The sequence below is a fragment of the Chrysemys picta genome, chromosome 2 (genome assembly GCF_011386835.1).
Source record: "Chrysemys picta bellii isolate R12L10 chromosome 2, ASM1138683v2, whole genome shotgun sequence".
NCBI lineage: Eukaryota > Metazoa > Chordata > Testudines > Emydidae > Chrysemys > Chrysemys picta.
In genome coordinates, this window is record NC_088792.1 from 213014628 (window position 1) to 213034747 (window position 20120).

Here is a 20120-nt window from a genome sequence, read left to right on the forward strand (position 1 = left end):
CCCTCCCACCGCAAATCGTAGATGCAAAATGTATTAGACTTGTGAAATCTAATCTTGTGTGCCCATTAATCTGTGCTCTTTGTTCATTTTTGCTCTCATTAGCACAAGTTCAACACTTTTTAACACCACCTCTCCCCTCTTACCTGTTCTGTTCGTTCCCTCTGGGGCACCTGGCAGTGGCCACTGTCGAAAGACAAGATACTGGGCTAGATGGACCTTTGGTCTGACCCAGTAGGGCCATTCTTATGTTCTTATGTTCTCTTGATTCAAACAGTTTTTAACTAATAAGAATTAGTTGGTGAAATCTTATTTTTCATGATGTGAGACTATGCCGCTTGTCCAATAGAAATATAAATACATATTTTCCAAAATCACTTTCAGGCCCCAATCCTGCACTACTGAGGACAATGAGGAAGTTTTATCATTCATTTAGTGGGAACAAGTTTAAGGTTTGGTTCTCATTCAGTGACTTTGTAGTTTATCATTCTATCTATACCACTGAAATAATTATTTTCTACAAAACTCAAGCACATCCTTGGCCTGTATACCTTATTAGTGGAATCAAAACCCTTCTCTCTTTCATGCATGGTGGAAACATACAAAATCTTTGAGACTCAGTAGTACACAAAAACACTATGTTGTATGAGAGTTAAAATTGCAGTAGATACACATACAGAAAACCACAAAAAGGCAAAAGAAAAGTTAAGGGTGTCAGAAGAATCAGTGTTGGGTCATCTATTATTTAAAATCTTTAACAATCTGGAAGAGGTCTAAACAGCACCTCAAAGGAATTCACAGATGATTTGAACTGGGAGTGAACACTCATCAGGACAGAGAAATAACAGAGTAGAACGCAGAGGTCTTGCCTTCCCTAGGGAAAGAGGTGCATTTGAGTTAACTAAAGAGGTAAAATCCTAGTGAAGCCTAGGCAGTTAATAGTTTTCACATGACTTAGCCAGTAGATCTGCATAGGGGCAATACTTGAAGATCAAAAGTTCCTTGTGAGCAATCTTCCATTCTTTTTTGAAGGTTGGTGTGCATACCCACTCATAGGAAACTAGCAAGCCGTGCCCCTTGGATAGAAGGGGGGTAAAGTGGTCTTGAACTGTAGCAGCCCTCTTACAAATTAGGTGTCAGAGTAGGATACCAAGTTTAAGGAACAGTACTTGGTAAAAATATGCATTGAATTTCATGTTACTACTTTGCATAGCTGCATAATAGGAATATGTCAGACATGCTACAGGTGCAGCAGTGGCTCTGGTGGAACCGCAGTCTCTACAGGGTTACCTAAGATATGTCTTTTTATTCAATGTGACTGTCTCTGCTTGGAAATAGGTTCTCCCTGGTATCTTTCCCCATAGACTATGAATAGTCTGCTGGGTTTTTTAAAAGGGTTTGATTTTCTTCAGGTAAAAGCAGTGTCATTTTAACATCTAGAGAGTGTGCAGAGGTGTTTCCTGGCAGTGGAAGTGAGGGTGTAGAGAGAACTCCAGAAGAGAGATGTATTGGACAAGATGAAGTCTGACATCACCTTGGGCATAAAATTAGGGTGTGGCCTCAGAGTCACCTTGTCCCTATGAGCTATGGTATAGTGTGGTGTGGCCACGAGTGGGTGGAGTTCACTAGCCCTTCTTGTGGAATTGATGGCTATAAGGAAGGCTGCCTTTATAGAGCGTTGCTCTAAAATACTTTCCTAAGAGGCTCAAAGAGAGAGCCTATGAGTTTGGTCAGTACGAGTTTAAATCCAAGGACAGAGGAGGCTCCTTTGTAGAAAGAATGGTTTTCAGAGACCTAAAAGCAGAGCATGTAGGTCCGTCTTTAATATGCCTCCAGTGGGCTGAAATGGCAGCTAAACACACCTTGAGGGAAGCTGAGGCTAGTCCTTGTGATTTCAGGTATAATAAGTAGGCCTGGATTGCAGGGACCCTGGCTTGAGATACGGTTAGGCTTTGTTTGTTTTTTTTTGTTTAAACTGGCCCACATGGAGAACCAACTTCATTTTTATTTGTAGCACTTGAGAGTGGAGCTTTTCCTAGACTGCAATGGGATGATCTGGATTCCCTGTGAGCAGAAACAGTCTGCAGTTACCAGAATATCCCCCACACTGCTAGATGGAATGTCTCTGGATTAGAATGTAAACTCCTCCCTTGCTGTGTACACAGGAGGTTTAGAGAGAGAGGCAGAGGGTAGGTGGTTCTCCAGACAGGTGTAGGAAGATCTAGGTACCACATTGACTGTGTCTGCCTTGATTTTTCTTATGGGCCCTGGGGGTCAGGGCCTGGGAGGTGATGGTATCCTTCTGGGCCCATTCTTGACCCATGTCCAAGAAACATCTGAGTTGTCTTTCTTGAATCTCCTATAACAATGTTATTTCTTTCCCTAACCATTTTCTCATCACTTCATTTCTTGTTTTCTAAAGTCTTGGAACTCTCAGTAGTCCCCCCCAGCTAGTTCATTTTCACAGTCAAAATCTTTTATTTGTTGACTTTCATCAGACTTCAACATTCCGGCCCATATGGCAGTATCAGCACGATAACTGTTTCACACATACTGATTTGACTTTAGCCTTCCAGCTCTTACAGAGTGTTCTGAATGCAATAGTGGCTATTCTGATTCCTCTTTTTGTGTCATCTTCAATACTAGTCCTCCAAGGTGCACAATTTGTTGCACTTGTTCCAGTTCTTTGTCTCCAAGTTTGATCTTTACCTCTTTCTCTCATCTTCCAATTGCCAAGATTTTGTCTTATCTGTGCTGATCTTCAGTCCAAATTTTCTGCTTTCCCAATTTACCTTCTCATTTATTTTCTGTAAATCTTCCTTGGTCAACACTATGAGGTCAACACTATCTGTAAGTCTAAGTTCTGCAACATGATATCAAATGCCCGTTTAAAATCTATACAGTTGTTGTAAAACAGATTCAGTTGTGTTCTATGTACTTCTCCAATATCTGTCTTATCACAAATAGCTGATCTACTGTACTTTGTCTGAATCCAGCCTGTTCCTCTGCAAGTGCTGCTTCTATACTTCTTCATTCTCCTCTGCAATGTCTTGGTGAATGCTTTTCCTGGCATGCTCAATAAGATGATTCCTCTTATCTTCTTTTTTATAGATTGGTACTATTATCACTTTCCCCCATTCGTTCAGCACTTGCTGCTGTTTGTAAAGCTGCACGGTTGTTGTCACTTCCTGGCACGTTTTTCTTTTTCAGACTTTCCATTGAGATCTTTACTACTTCTAAGAATTCCAGCATCTGCTCTCCCTTGTTAGTACTGGCAAGCTTCTCCAGGCCCGTTTCATTTACTGTGTTCTGCATGTTGTACAGCTCTTCAAAATACTCTTTCATCACTTCATTTCTTGTTTGTCCTCAATTATTTGCCCATGCTTGTATCTCACCACTGACATCTTCAACTCGTATGTCCCAGTCAGTTTTCTTATCATGCGATACAGCCCGTGCCATATTTGTCTTTGTGTATTCTTCTGCTTCATTACGTAGTTCACATAGCCAGTTGTTTCTGTCTCTCTGTATTTTCTCTTTCCAGTCAAACTGTTGAACTTAGCTCTTAGACTTATGTCTTCCTTTTTATTTCCTTCAGCTTCATGTGCTTGTTACTCAATTGCAGCACTCCATCAGTATCCACTTTAGGTTCTTCATTTTGGCTTTGTAGCCCAGCCTCTCTCATAATTTTTTTACATTGTTCCATGTCTTTCAACATTCATTTCTTCTTTCACCAGAGATGTGATGTTTCTCTGCAAGGCTTCTTTGTATTCTTTCCGGATATCTGGCTCTTTCAATTTGTCCCTGTCATTCATTTTATTTCTTGGCACATTTTCAATTGCTGGTAGCCAACTTCATAGAAGTTAGCACTAATTGATGATCCAATTCAATATCGGCCACAAATGATCTGCACAACCACATTTGATTTCCATCTGTGATTCACAAATACAGAGTCTATCATTTTCTTCATTTGCCCATCAGGTGATATCCAAGCACACTTGCTCACAGCTTTCTTTGTTGAAGTAGTGTGTTCATTATCACCTGGTTGTTACTTAGGCTACTAAATTTCTGCCTTTCTCCTCTTGTATTTTCTTCACCCAGTCTGAATCTGCCTATTGCTCCGGCACAGGAATTCCAGTCCTATCCTACTTTTGTATTAAAATCTCCCATCTTCAATAACATGTCTTGTCTTGAAGCGTCTTGTATTGCTTTCTGTAGATTGCTATAAAATTCATCATTTTTTTCCTTGGGCACTACTGTTCAGTACATATATTTTTATACGATTCAGATTTGATTATAAATCTCACCTTCAATATATGAGGAGACATTAGGTTAAATATCATTAGAACCTGGCTTGCCTTCAGCTTTAGCACTAATGCAACTCCATCCTGGTGTCCACCATCTTCTCTTCCCAGTATCGATATCCTGTGTTCATTGAGGTAGCATTCTTATTTGCCTTCCCATCTAATTTCACATAGACCGATGGTTTCCCACAAATATCTTTTCAACTTGTATATCATTACCGTAAGTGCTCCTGCCTGGTATAATGTTCTTACATTCCATGTTCCGGTAAATGTCTTATCTTTTGGGTTCATCATACAATTCCCTGTTCTGCATATTGTTGTGTTTGTTCTGTTCACATACTTTTTTCTGCACCTTGGTTTCTGAGCAGTGAATGTGGCTTTTGTTTGTGTGGGAAATGACCAAGCATGTACCTTACACCAAAGAGTGCTATGTACTACAAGCCAATGTCTCAACGGTCTCATGGACTGATGAGTATAAGGAATGACATATGGAAGGATACCATCAGGCCCAAGAGTCTTATGTGAAATTGAATGTCTGTTCTGGTTGCTCCCTGAGTGTAGTCAGAGTTTGTTGCATCCCGAGTTATGTCTCTTCTGTGAGAAAAGCCCTGGCTTGGGTCAAGTGGAGAAGTGTGCTGATAAAAGAGATCCTCTGTGTGATATGAAGAGGAGCTTTCACCCTGTTAATTAGGAGATCCAGTGATTAGAAGATACTGCACATGTATTGAATTGCCCATGTCAAGTTCTGAGGAGACTTGGCTATTAGCAGCCAGTCATCAAAGTACAGGTAAACAAAGACACCTGGGTGTCTGGGTGAGCAACTGCCACAGCAAGATACTTGGTGAATACCTGAGGCATGGTGGATGGATCTAATTGCAGGACTTTGAAGTGATAGTGCTTTGACCCTACACAGAACCTGAGATATTTGGTGCAAATCTTTTGATCAGCACATGAAAACAGGTGTCCCTCAAGTTGAGATTTTCTAATAGAAAGTTTATGCCTCTTTCTGTCTAAGGGGGTGATTGAGAGGCTGCAGCTCCCTGGACTTCTCCTGTGCTGCAGATACCACTGGGAAATTGGCCAGTGGCTGCTGGAATAAAAACTGTTGGCCCTTGCTAAATATCCTGATCTTCTGGCTACAGGAGGGAATGAGACAGGTGAGAGCCAGGTGTTCTTGGCTGAATTATGACAGCCACTTCTAAGGGACAGAGCCAGCCTCTCTGTAGTTTGAATCTAGAAAATGTCAAAGTGGATTACTTATGTATGGCCATTCTCCCCAAGAGTTCCTCCGGCTGCCTATGCTCACCAGGCAGGGAGATGGATGATGCCCCAATTTGAACTTTGGATAGGAAGCATCTATATTCTCCCTCAACAATGACTCATATGGGTTCTCAGGAGGGTTACCCTGTGCAGAGAGAAATTCTCTCAGTCACAGCAGCACTGGCTGAGATAGTAGCCCCCTGCCCAGGATTGGTGCGATCCTCATCTGGAGCCCTTAGTGGAAGTGGAAGTGGAGTGAAGAGGTGATTCTGTGGTTTGATTGGTGAGGATGTTGGCACTGAAGCTGGTCTCCACACCAGCAATGGACCTGCCAGAGCACTGGGCTATAGCCATCTGAGCCAGGTGAACCTGGAACCTCATGTGTCTCTTTCCTTTCTGGTCCAGGGATTAAAGGCACTGCAGACTGCATAATAGGTGATGATGTGCAGTCTGTGGCAATTCACCCAGGCACAATAGGCTCTGGATGTGGGCATCAGACGGTAGTATAATAGCAGAACAAGAGACGCACCTCTTGAAATGCTTACGGGGCTTGGGATGTGGCATAGCCCTAATGAAGGAACTAGGAAGTTCCCAGGGCAAGGGACTACTAGAAGCTGGGAGTGGACAACAGAGGATGGATCACTTGAGAATTGGCCACTGTCAGAAGACAGGACACGGGACTAGATGGAGCATTGGTCTGACCCAGTATGGGCGGTCTTATGTTCTTATGAAAAATGGGGGGAAATTTCAGGATTAGTTAAATACTTGCACTAAACTAAGGAAGTACAAAAGAGGGGCTGAGAAGGTTCTATTCACTAAAGACATGAGTAGGGTGAGTTCTGTTAGCTCTCTTTGGTAGCGGTCCGGGAACTGATGTAGTTGGGGGTACACTCCCTTATAGAGAGTAGTACACTGAGGTCATCCTCACAGGACCGCACTTGTGTGCCCCCAATGGACACTATCGAGGCATTCTGCGGCCAGGGTGCCAAATCCTACAAGGAGGAATAGTCAGAGGCCCTTGAAGAAAGGCCAGCAATTACATCTGGGGGAAAAGAATTCAACACACAATCCCTGATCCCTGAAACACTTAAGCACATACATGACTTTACTCACATGTACAGTTCCATTGGCTTACTGGATTCATAGTAGCAACCACCAAAAACATTGGGAGGAGGTGGGGGAAGAAGAGGAAAAAAAAAATCAGTGGAGTGATTTTTGCCCATAAGTTGGCTCCAAAGATGTACCAAGTACTCTCCTCCAAAAGACCCACCATGTCCTACATTTATACAATAAAGTATATGTCCATATTGTGCATGCATCTAGGTGTGTGCACCCAATGCTGCCATGTTTCCCTGTGCACACATGCCTAGAATACTGTGTACCTCTGTGTCCTCCTAGAACTAAATGTTCCCTCTCCCCAGTGTCCTTGCTCTACATTTTTCTCCCACTCTCTTCTCTCTCCCCCCAACCTTTGCATACAGTCTCCTCAATACAGGCTGCCTGTTCCCTTCCTAGCTGTATTTTCCTCCTCCTCACTGGGAGGAGAGCTGAAAGGTGTCCTCTTCCTCCTTCCATATGCTCCAGTCATGTGAGAAGTGGACTCTTCTTTCCCCTTACTACAAGTGCAGCTAGCAGCGGGGAAGGTAGGCTCTACCCTCTAATGGCTCAGTGTGGAACTTCTCTGCCTTCAGCTTTGAGTGGTGCTCTTACCTGTGCTCATCAGCTGTTCGACAGTTCTACTGGTGAGGGAACCGGCTATGGGCAGCAGCACTTTTGGGGTTGGAACTGGCCTCCCCTCTCCTCTGCCACAGGCTGAAAGTTGAGAGTAGAAAAAGGCATTGAGGTCCCCCTATTCCTCAGAGTATGTATGTGGTGGGTAAATAGCTCTCCTACCTCCTCACCTCAGCGACTGCCTTTGGCAAGATCAGGGCCATACAGTCATTTGGCACAAGGAACCTGGGAAGCAGTAAATCTGATAGTGAAGAAGGGGGAGTCACTTACTTATGACAGTTTCCTGTAGAACGGTCTCCTCATTCTACAAGTCCTCATATTCTGAGACTGGAAGCAATTGTTCAAAACTACAAAAAATGTAGGGTTTTCTTCCCCTTCTGGGACATTCCGAGCAGCTATTCCATAATGCTTCAGAAGAAACTGTCTGCATCAGGGATGACAGTGTCACAGTTTCAGAATAACTGCACCTTTAACCCCACCTCCGTGATCTGCTCAGATCCCAGGCCTTTACCTCTCTCTGGGCAGAGACCCATGTCCCACTCCCTTCTGACCTGAGGTTTTAGCCTGCAGTCCCCCTGGCACTTCACTGTGATTATCCCAAGCAAGTCTGACAAATGTCCAACCCCTGCTTTTTAGTTTCTCTTTCAGAACAATTAGAGTGTTTTTACCAATGACCACGTAGCACGTAGGTTTATTCACGGATAAAAATGAAAACACACAAAACAAAACCAGAATCTAAATGCTTTACCAGTAACTCCCCATCTGTCCTATGGAGACCCTGGCAGGTCCCAGCCTTTCCAACCCTTCAGCAGGGTTGGGTGCTCCCTTGAACAAAAGGCCATGTCCATTTACTGAATCAAAAAAGCAACCCCCGAGTCTGTTATACCTCCAAAAAGCTTTGTGTTTCAGCCTCCTAAAACCAGGTAAAACCAGTCATTTCCCCTTTCCCCCAGGAAGCCCAAGCCTCAAAGGGCTGGGTAGCTCCATAACCAGCCTTGTGATTTTGCATTAATCATCCCCCCAATGATTTTAGTTCCTCGTGGAGCTTGACAACTCTCCCCAACCAGCCAGCGTACAATCCCTGGCTCACAGAGATATAGATAATAGTTATAAAGTTAAATAGAATAGTCTCAAGATATACCTGGCTTCATTCTATCTCACAGACAGGGCATTCCACCCTCTTGCCCCCAGGTTCCACTCCTTTATAACCAGGATGATGGGATTTTGTACTCAAATTCCATAAATCTGCCTCAGCGATTACAGTGGCCATTTCCCTTCCTGTCACTTCAGAATGCTGCATCCTCCATCTTTCTGAGGTTTGCTGCTTGATGGCCCAAACTCAGCAAAGGAGAGAAAAGGTAACAGAACACAGAGCACTACCAATGGCATTCTGCTGGATGTGTCTGTTGCAATAGAGCAATTCCTACTGAACTGTGATCATGGTTACCAATGGTCCTGAAATAATGGGTCCATACCTCAAGTGCAACAGTTAGCAGGAGGCATGGCTGGAGGATTTACCATTGTCTGTGGAGGTGGATAATAGCCATTGCACTGATGTTACCGCCACAGAAACCTCTGCAGATGTTCCACAGCCTCCACCCTATGATTCTGCCCAGACACTGAGGATGGCCACTAAGTTCAGGATTTGGCTCATAGTGTACATCACATGATGGATTTCTATTGAAAAATTAAAATGCCAAGAGAGTGGGTAGGTGACAAATGGGTACATCACTGCAACCGATAACACTACATATGTCTTACAGAATTAGCCAATGATTTTTATTAATATGCCACAGACAGCAAAAAATATACATTCAAAACACTCGACACATTATTCCTATATAGACACACACACACACACACAAATCCATGCTATTTTGAATGTTTTTCAACCATTACAAGAACATTCGCTGAGCTAATGAAACAGCTGGCTGGATTACTGCTTCCACAATATAATCCATACTCAAAAGCAGCTTTTTTCAGACCTTTTAGTGCAAATTAGATAGTTTATAGATCTCTTTTGTGTGTTGCTCCTATAATTTTGTGTCAATTGGTGTCACTTTCATTTATAAAATCTCAACTAAGTCAAGACAGTTACACTTAGCAGTTATATTTCTTCCACTCAGAGCTGTATGGTAATATTACAGTTGCTGGTTTGAGGCCAAAATCGTTAAATGTCTGATAGAATTTTAAAATCATTCAGAGCTATACAATTGGCATTGTATAATTAAACATTAAATAATCCAAGTAATAAAAATCATAGGTCAGCTGTCTCTCTGTATCTGACAGCTCCTTTAAGTACTGTCTCACTACTTCCATATTTGTTCTTTCATCGGAGGAATGTCTGTCTTTGAAATTAGGAAACTTCAGCTCTGCTGGAGCACCTATCAATTGCAAAAAGTAATTGGCATCTTCCTCTAGAGTTTCGAATTTTCCTATGAAATCATAGTTGATGAGGCAGGGATAGCAGAGTCTACTAATCTGCTCCCAGTGTATATCCATTCCTACTGGGCGCTGGGAATCTAACAAATACCGGACAAATTCTTTGAACTTCACGCCTGATCCGGTTTTCAGTGCCTCTTCATGTGCATTAAGTCTATATTTCTTAATAATTGCCTTTCCAAACACTGGGTGGTAGTAGCTGTTTGGATGTTCAAATTTATCCCTGAATGCAGACACCAATCTTTCCATGGGGTCACGTACAAATATGGTCTTGGTGTAGGTATTTAAACGTGTCTGTATCCCTTTTAAGTCATAACTGTCCAATTTCTTTAGATGCTTTCCGTAGTGCACGGCATCATGGCTAATACTGTATGCCGAAGAGGCAAGTCCATTGAGCACCATCAGAATCCTTTTCCAGTTGGAACAGCCTGCTTTAGGCACTTCACAGTATAAGATTTTGTGTCTATCCTCCACGTATATTCTGGATACCATACGCACTAGATGGGTTCTGAGCCGGTTCTCACTACTGTATTTTTTACAGAAGTCATAAAGAAAATATCTGCGTTTCTCTTGAGCTTCATCTATGTTTTTCCATCTGTCATCTTTGATTAAACTTTTATTTAAAGGGCGCATCACTGGTGATAAATTCACTTGTTGTTTTAGAAAGGCTTCAGTCATCTTCTGCTGTTCAGATAATCGGCTCACCAAGGAGCTGGCTATCTCACCAAGAGGACTGGCTTTCTCCTGTGAATGTCTGCCCATGATTACAGTTGTCCGTCGCTTGTTGAGGTTAGCAGCAGCACTCTGATATTTTGGTGCTGTGGCAAGCTCCTCTGGGTGCGGGAGCTTGGAATCCTGTAAACATTAAAAGAATGAAAATTTAAAGCATATTTCACCATTCACTTAAAGCATTATTATTGTGGCAAAAGCGGTAGAGGTATGAAAAATACATTTTGTGCTAGCAGCTCTATTTGAGATGGGGAAGGAAACTCACAGAATAGGTTTACAGCCACTCTTAGATACATCTAATTTAATTATGAGTTGAGTTAACTGATGAGAGCAATATATGCTTTTAAACTGAGCTTGTTAACATCAGATCCTCTTAACCACATGGGCTCCGGTAAGTCAATCGAAATGAGTATCTTTTTGAGATTCAGAACAGCTGTACATAGGGAGGTTGAGGCACCTGCCCAGCCCTGCTGGCTTTAACCATTAGGCCCCTTTCTGGTGTTAGCAATGTTGAGAGCCCTTGTGTAGACAAGCTTATAGACACTGAAGCCACTTTAAACACTGGGTTTATTAGAGCTGCCCAGAGCAAGACTCGTCAGCACAGTGCTTCAAACGGTGTTAGCAGGTGGTGGGCTGACTACACAAGGGTACCTGAAGTTCCAAACACCGTTGGAATGGAACTCTGTGTAGCAGTGGTGACAAATGTTTAGAACATTTCCTAGCGCAGACAGGATTTAAGTGGCTGTGAGCAGTGATTCAGTGAAAGCTTAGGCAGATACTCTGAAAGGATTAGTGCAGCGGTTTCCAAACATTATGCCTGAATTTTCACCTTTATTGCTTCCCACGACCGCAGACAGCAGAAAGTGTGTCAATACAAAATGGCATCTTCCACACTGTGTGAATGGTGATACCACAGTGAATGGTGGTGAAACAATGGAATTTCTCAATAGAAGAGAACCACAACCATTGTGGAATATAGTGTTCTCTCAGAATACAGATAAAGTAAATGCTTTTGGTCACAGTGGAAAAGTCTGTAATTTAAAAGATGCAGTTCTGTATTGGAAATAGGGAAACACACCTAGCATGAGGTGCAGGTAGATGAATCTATATAACTAGTATTAAAGTTATGCAGTGATGCTAAAATAACTGGATACTGTGGGGTTACAAAACCCTTAACCAACCTCTGGGAGAATTTTATTTGATAAAACACAGAAACAACATAAAAATATGGTGCTTTTGGTGAAAGGAGTGTCCCCACTAAGGCAGTGAGGGGACTAACATCTTGGGGGAGAGGGTATCTCCAATGGGGAGCATGGTTATTGACGTCCTTGCTCATGCTTTTGCCTAAGATAGAGTCTGACTGACTAACAGTACCCGATGATTTCAGTGTTTTTCAAAACTCAATAAAGAGAGAAATCAAGAGGTGTAATGGTATCTCTTGACTCCTCGTATTTGATCAGCAGCTGAGGGGCTAATGCTTTGGAAGAGGAACAAAGGAATTTGGATCATTTGGACTATATATACATATACAAAAATATGTTTGACAGCAAATTTGAATACCCTTAGATAAAGTATAAGAGTTTTAAGTCGTATGATGGAAAATCATATAGGGAAACTTTTTACAACTGGAGAACTGGCTTGTTTCCATCAAATCAAGAGAAAGGATAGACTTCCTGAGGTGACTATAACCTTGCTATGGACTCTCTTCAGTTCTGACTCAAGAAACAGTTCTGACTTCCCATTTGGGTCCCAGAACCAAGATCAAAGTTATTCTTGAGGACACTCAAAGGAGCTACAAGAAGAGGACAGGATTTCAACCTGGTTACCTCAGAAATTGAGAACACAAATGTAGGGACCAATGCTGAAGCGTTTGTGACAGGAGTGAATACTCCATTGGAGCAGGATGGGCTGAGCCATTCAGAGGAGCCTCAGGTAACACTTCACAAGAACAACTTACACGCAGCATGAGTCACTTGAAAGTGGTCCCCTCTTAGTAAGCTGAGAAGAAGAAAAAGGCTCCAAACAGATATGGCGGTGAACAAAGACGTGGGGGAAAATGATGACATTGGAAGTTCCGAGAACAAGAAAAGTATTGTGTAGATATGTAAGCTTTTTTTTAATGCTTTGTTAATTTGATTTTCTTTTCCTGTTGTGTTCCATAGTGGATTATATTGTAGAGGTCAATAAATACTACTGTAAGCATCACAAATAATGAGTGGTTGCAGTGTTTGTTGCTATAAACTCAGGGTAGTCAATAGGCAGACCATTGGCCAAATCTGGACTGCCAGATGCTTTTGAAAGGACCCCAAAATCTTTTTATTTATTTATTGTAATTATTGTCATTTATTTTTTATTATTTTCTCTGGAGTCTGGACCTTGACTATACCTGGGCCAAGAAAATTGGACCTTGACAAAAAATAATTGACTCTCCCTGCTATAAACTATACTTAAGAATGGGAAATGAGGGTGGGTGATTTTTAAAGGCACAAATGGCAGTTAAGCATCTAATTCCCAAGAAACTCTCCCCTGGAACTCACAGAAGAGATTAACAACCTCTGCATGTGTGATAAATGAAGGGGGGGGATAGCTCCCTTTTATGAACACCCAGCCAGACACTAAGCTATAAAGTCCCTCTTGGTCGCTGTTCTCTGTTTGCTTTACATGTAAAGGGTTAACAAAGTCCCCCAGGTAAAAAAAGGGGCACCTGACCAAAAGAGCCAATGGGAAGGCTAGAACTTTTTAAAATCGGGAAAGAAGCTTTCCCTTTGTGTCTGTGATTGTGATTGTTCTCCAGAGAATGGAGACACAGAGCAGCAATGCTGTAAGCAGCTTTAAGCCAGGTATGATCATAAGTCATCAGATCATATCTAAAACTACTTATCTGGAACTCCCAAATGTGTAAGTAGATTAGGAATGTTTAAAAAGACACAATTAGGGTTATTTCTGTTTATTTCTTATGACTAATGGACTCCTCTGTGCTAACCCCAGATGCTTTTGTTTGCTTGTAACCTTTAAGCTGAACCCCCAAGAAAGCTATTTTGGGTGCTTAATTTTTGGAATTGCTCTTTTAAAATCTAGCAAAAGCCTAAATTCCAGATGTATTTTTTTCCTTTTTGTTTTTAATAAAATTTACCTTTTTAAAGATCAGGATTGGATTTTTGGTGTCCTAAGAGGTTTGTCCATGTTGTTTGATTAGCCGGTAGCAACAGCTAATTTCCTTTGTTTTCTTTCTCAGCTCTTCCCCAGGGGGTGTGGGTGAAAGGGCTTGAGGGTACCCCACAGGGAGGAATTCCCAAGTGTGCCTTCCTGTGTCCAAGGGTTTTTTTTGCATTTGGGTGGTGGCAGTGTTTACCAAGCCAAGGTCAGAGAAAAGCTGTAACCTTGGGAGTTTAATACAAGCCTGGAGTGGCCAGTATTAATTTTTAAAATTCTTGTGGGCCCCCACCTTCTGTACTCAAAGTGCCAGAGTGGGGATTCAGCCTTGACAGCATGTATACATAACTGAGTAATGAGCTTGGTTAATTGGTGAGAACAATAGATGCTTTTCAATTGGATGAACTGTGCTTAAGAGGGAAGTTACATCAAATGTTTTTTTTTTAAATTGCAAAATAGTAGTATACATGAAAGAGCTTCACGCCACACGTGCTCCTCTTACCCTCTTCTCCCCTACCCTGTCCCTCTCATCTCCCTTCCCTTTTCTTTTCATGTAGCTTATCCCCATCTAACTAAACCTATCTTTACAAAAATTGTGAAACTAACATGATATTTGCAGCCATTACACTGTTCACTCTACATATGTGTTATACTCCTTCATCCACAATGTGCCTGTCTTGTCTATTTCGATTGTAAGCTCTTTGGGGCAGGGACCATTCACTACTCTGTGTTTGTACAGCACCTAGCACAATAGGGTCCCCTGTTGGTTTGCCCTTAGGTACTACGGTAGTATACATGATTAATAATAATACGATAATATTACCCATGCAACACTGGCAAATCTAGCTATTGTGGCTCTCATGGGGCTGGGAGCATTGACTGAATGACAGTCCAGCCACATGCTCTTAAAGAACTTTTATGTTTTTGGGGCAGAGTTAGGTCCATGTGAAATGGGATAGTGTTTGTGTGAGAAACCATTAGCTAGCTGCAGATCAGAAAACTGCCACTTTCTGGAGTTCTGGGAGCTGCAAGTTTTGCTACTGCTTTTTTTGTTTGATATTCATTTGTTTTCAATGCAACAACAGGAACTATGTACATATTCCAAATAAAAGTAGATTGGGAAAGAATAGTCTAAGTTTTGTCCACCCATTTCTCTGTCAGGAAGGAAATAATTCATTCCTGGAGTGAAAATCTTTCCTGGGCTCTTTGAAGCCAGGACATTATGATCAAGTTTTTCAAAAGCAACCAGTGATTTTGAGTGCTTAAATTTTTGGGTGCCCAGACACTCGCCTCAAAAATGTGAGCACCGGCCACAGAAAATGCTGAGCGCCCACCCTTGGCAGATCATGCTCCGTCAGTGTGTCTTGAATTGGGCACCCAAAAAGTGAGCGACCTCAAATCACTGGCCACTGTTGACAATCTTGGCCGTTATCTGAATTTATAAAACACAAGCCTTTGGGTGCAATTATAGTTTTTTAAAACGTTACTTTAAAAACCTGCCAACAATAGTCAGCAAGCAGATAATCCCCAGATTAGTCACTAGCTACAATGTTTTTGGAAGTCTGGTATCTCTCTACAGACATGAGAGCTACTGCTTCACTGTTTCTGGATGGTCAAAAAAAACGTGGACTCTAATAGAATGTGAAAAGAAATGAGTTCCAAAATCAGTGTGGAGAGCAGAGAGTCTCTTGTCGAGATGTTTTGACAACTTGTGCTACAGGTTGTGTGCAACTCATCTGACAATTACAGTTAACTGAAGTGTTGCCTCCTAAGCCAGTAGCTGCGCAGTCTCTCTCATTACTCACGTGTGTTATTTGACGCATTTGAAAGGAAGTTGTGGAGTGGCCATGTGTCTGATTTCTGTGGTAATGCAGAACAGTAGATTTAACTAAACCTCGTTTCCCTTTCGCTAACCAGACAAAGAGAGAGATTTTAAAAATAGCTTAACTAAATACAAAGGGAAGGAATTTAACATGATCACAGTAAGGTATTTGGCTACCTGCCATTCAGTGAATGTGCTGAACAAAAGGAATTTTGGTGGTGGCTGGATTGGTGCATGTAGTTTTTCCTCATTTTTTTATTCTTTTAAATACCCCACTCCTCACTCATTGACAAAATGGTTTCTCCTTACAGTAGTAGCAATAAGCTGCAAAGACCCACATTCATGCACATGATGCTGTCCTTCCTCTCAGTGCCTTCACAAACCACTGGGTGGAAGAGATAGAAAGACTAATGCTAAGAATGGTTAAAATCCATCCAATTATGTGATGTGGTAGTTATAGAATACACTAGGAGGATCCCATCTCAACTGTTCTCAATTATAGCATCCTGCCATGCAAAAAATATAATGATGTCTTGGGAAGGGTGAAATTCCAGGGCCTGATTTTCAAAAATGTAATGATCTGTAACACAGACACCATTGTGCCTCAAACATTTTAGTGCTGGATCTTGATCTATTAACAGGAATAGTAAAATTAAGAGCGCAACAGACAGAGTGGATCTGAGTTTGGGAAAGATAGAGGGGGAAAGAAACTGTTGTGTAGTGTTCTTCTGCATTGCTAAATAACTACAATTCTGGGGTCAATAAAGTGGTTTTTTGGTTGTCAAAATCTAGCAACAGTATCATGTCATACACCAGGGGTAGGCAACCTTTCAGAAGTGGTGTGCCGAGTCTTCATTTATTCACTTTAATTTAAGGTTTCGCGTGCCGGTAATACATTTTAATGTTTTTTAGAAGGTCTCTCTCTATAAGTCTATATTATATGACTAAATTATTGTTGTATGCAAAGTAAACAAGGTTTTCAAAATGTTTAAGAATCTTCATTTAAAATTAAATTAAAATGCTGATCTTACGCTGCCAGCCTGCTCAGCCCGCTTTCAGCCTGGGGTTCTGTTCACCTAGGCTGGCAGCGAGCTGAGCGGGGCCTGTGGCCAGCATGGCGGCTGGCAAGGGGCTGGCAGCCGAGACCCCAGACCTGGGGGGGGGCGTGTTCAGGGGTCAGGGCAGAGGGCTGGGTGTGTGTGGGGGGTGTAGGACAGAAAGATAGAGGGTGTGGGGCGGTTTCAGGGGTCTGGGCAGAGGGCTGGGAGTGTGGGGGGGTACAGGGCAGAAGCCTGGGTGTGTGGGGGGGTTCAGGGGTCAGGGCAGAGGGCCGGGGGTGTGCGGGGGTACAGGGCAGAAGACTGGGTGTGGGAGGGGAGTTCAGGGGTCAGGGCAGAGGGCTGGGGGTGTGTGAAGGTGCAAGGCAGAAGGCTGTGTGTGTGTGGGGTTCGGGGGTCAGGGCAGAGGGCTGGAGTGCTTGGCTCGTGGGGGTGCTCCCAGCCCCCTGCCCTGAGCGGTTCATGGCAGGGGGCTGGAAGGGATATGCCCTGTTCCACCCCCTTCCCCAAGGCCCCATCCCTACCTCTTCTCTGCCTCCTCTATGGAGCAGCGAGCACGCTGCCACTCATCCCCCTCCCCCTCGCAAGGGCCATCAGCTGATCAGCGGCTGGGAGAGGGAGGGGGAGGAGGAGGGGCAGGAAAGTACCACCCTGGGAGAAGAAGCGGGGGAGGGGGGAAGCTTGGCTGCTGCAGGACCAAGCTTCTGCCTCCTGCCTCCGCAGGGGAGAGCGGTGGGGGGGGGCGCTGAGTGGGGCTGGGGGCCAGGACCATGGCAGGCAGCAGCGTGCCAGTCAAAATCGGCTTGTGTGCCGTGTTTGGCATGCGTGCCATAGGTTGCTGACCCCTGTCATACACCATCACACTCTCCTCCTCAAATGTTCTTTCAACATCAGCTTGAGCTGACTGCATGAGTGACCTGGGAGTAAATTTTACTGTACGTCTGTGGTACCTGCATCTGCTTATCATAGGGCAGAGTTAGCCCGTATCTCTGGCCAAGAGAATGGGACAATCTACTGGTGCTATATCTCTGAACTGCCAGTAAGTCTGTTCTGCAAGTACTTAATCAGTTATTTTTGTGCATCCAACATTACATTGCACCACTTATGATCAGAGTTGGCTAGAAAACATCTCTCAAAATGAAACTGATAAAAATCAGAAAGTATCCAAAATTTGTTTGCATTTTCTGATCAGCTCTATTTCTAAGGAGGCTTGTGTTCACCAAGCTCAAGACTCCTGCAGAGTTGTACCAGGGACTTAGAAAAAAGAAATCAAGTTAGGTAGTGCATATTCCTAGAAGTGTACTTATTACAGAGAAAAAATCAGTGACACGATAGAAGTAGAAGCTACAGTATAATGTGAGGTTGGAAAATTAACAGATGGAGCTAATATATGCTTCCAATGGGGGGCAGAGAGGGGACTGGTTAGGTCACTGAGTTATTACACACTCTTCTTTGCCTGGGTTCTAAACCTGATGTAGGTCACAGGTAAAAATTAGTTTGGTAGTTTTTTCCCAGTATTCGTTGATTTAAATCATGAAATGACCACATAATTTGGCACAATTAGACGTCTCTCCTCAGAAAAGGCTCAGGATTGTGATAGCCGGGGTCAGAATTAAGATGCATTAGCAGCGGTATGTGGAGGGCTTGCATAGCACCTGCCTCCAACATATCAGACTGAAGCCACTGCTATTATAGACATGTAGAAATAAGTTCTATAAGCCTACTAAGAGTAGTGGCTATTCACAGTCTTTTGGCACCAGGACAATATTTGCCAAGAATAACTGGCAATGGTCAGAGAACAATTATTACAACAGACCCAATAAATAAATATACACATTCCTCATATAGAAATTCTGCAGTCTAGCGTTAGTGAGCTTAAACAAATCCCTATAACAGCTCTTGAAAGAGACTGACTAACCTACAAAGAGTTGGTCACAGATGCAAGGTAAAAGATTGCTACTCTTTGGTATCTTATTAACTTCACTTACTTACAGTTTATTAAGGGTAAGTCTCTGACAATACTCATTTAAAAAAGCACCGGATGAAAACTACTGGCTCGTGCATTCTATATATAAATCAAAGGCTGCACTGACAGGAAGGGGAACTGGTGGTACTCTTCTCTCAAGGTTTCAGAGTAGCAGCTGTGTTAGTCTGTATCCGCAAAAACAACAGGAGTACTTGTGGCACCTTAGAAACTAACAAATTTATTTGAGTATAAGCTTTCGCGGGCTACAAAAGCTTATGCTCAAACAAATTTGTTAGTCTCTAAGGTGCCACAAGTACTCCTGTTCTTCTCTCAAGCTTCACCAAGCCCACAGATGTCCTGACACCTTCCCTAGCCATGTCCCTGGTCAGCCCTTCCCTTCTGTCCTCTTCTCATCCCCTCTGGTTTTACCTCTCAGTCATTTGTTAGTGAGGCTCTCCTTCTGCCAGTCTTCCCTGGAATCCTAATTTTTCCAAAAACTCTGCTTACAAATTCAAAGGGGAATAGCCACCAATGTACCAAATTGTGTTTTAGAGAGGAAAATTTTTGTTTCACATTTCTGTGGACAGATGCCAAGTGGAAGGGACTTGAAATAGGATGCTGCGCCTTTCTTGTCTAGGTCACTTTTTCTAACCTGGCACAGGGATGCGTTGTGGAAATACTCTTCCCATTCGACAGCTACCAGGGGTCTGTATAAAATGAGATAGTGGTTTCAATCCAGAGGGAGGAAAGATGGTTTGTGGTTAAGACTGGTACTCAAGAGATCTGGGTTTAATTCCCACCTTTGCCGCAGCTATAAAATGGGATGATACCATCTACCTCACAGCAGTGTTGTATTCTTAGTACAGCACTCAGATACTACAGTTGCAGTAAGGAGATAAGAATATAGGAGCTGGGTGGCAATATCACAGAATCCTCCATTATAATACCCTGTTTCCCCGAAAATAAGACAGTGTCTTATATTAATTTTTGCTCCCAAAGATGCGCTAGGTCTTATTTTCAGGGGATGTCTTATTTTTCAGAAATGAAAAATGCCTTATTATCGGTGGATGCCTTATTATCGGGGAGGTCTTATTATCGGGGGGATGCCTTATATTACAACGAGAGGCAAAACTGTAAGTAGGCCTTATTTTCGGAGGATGTCTTATTTTCGGGGAAACAGGGTATATATTAATTGGTATCTTTGTTGGCACTCCTCGGCAGAAGCACCAGCATCAATGAATCAACATGTGAAATCTCCTCTCTCATCTCTAGAGGTTGTCCTCTAGATCAGAGATGAGGCATCTAGTCTAAGTAAATTTGTTCTCTTGTTGCTTGGACTGTTCCTATTCTGTAAATGGAAGAGGGCTTAAATGAATATTAAGTAATACCAAATTCCCGTTCAAAAAGATTTTTCAAAGATGTATTTGGGGCGTGGGTCGCAGACACCTTTGCACAGTTACAAGGGAAGGTAGTTTGAATTTTCTATAACTTTAGCACGGTAATTCAGATGCTGGAACCCCCGTTGGTATCTGTTTCAGGTTCCTGAGAAAAACCAAGCAGAGCAGCCACAAAATGGGCATGGGGGTGAAGAGTAGCTAGTGTTTGATATATTTATTTAAAACACTGATAAGGTTTCCCGATACTTCCCATGATAAGATCCC

General features: G+C 42.7%; 1 protein-coding gene across 4 annotated transcripts in view; it reads right to left on the minus strand.

The window, feature by feature from the left end:
- Positions 1-9042: 9042 nt before the first annotated feature.
- The window catches only part of CHST9 (carbohydrate sulfotransferase 9), a 266354-nt gene continuing 255276 nt past the window's right edge, over positions 9043-20120 (minus strand). For all 4 annotated transcript variants that reach the window (XM_065585416.1, XM_065585415.1, XM_005279997.4 and 1 more), the window contains one exon: positions 9043-10586. In XM_065585416.1, the coding sequence (XP_065441488.1) occupies positions 9495-10586 (1092 nt within the window). In that variant the 3' untranslated portion in view covers positions 9043-9494. The remainder of the gene's footprint in view (positions 10587-20120) is intronic.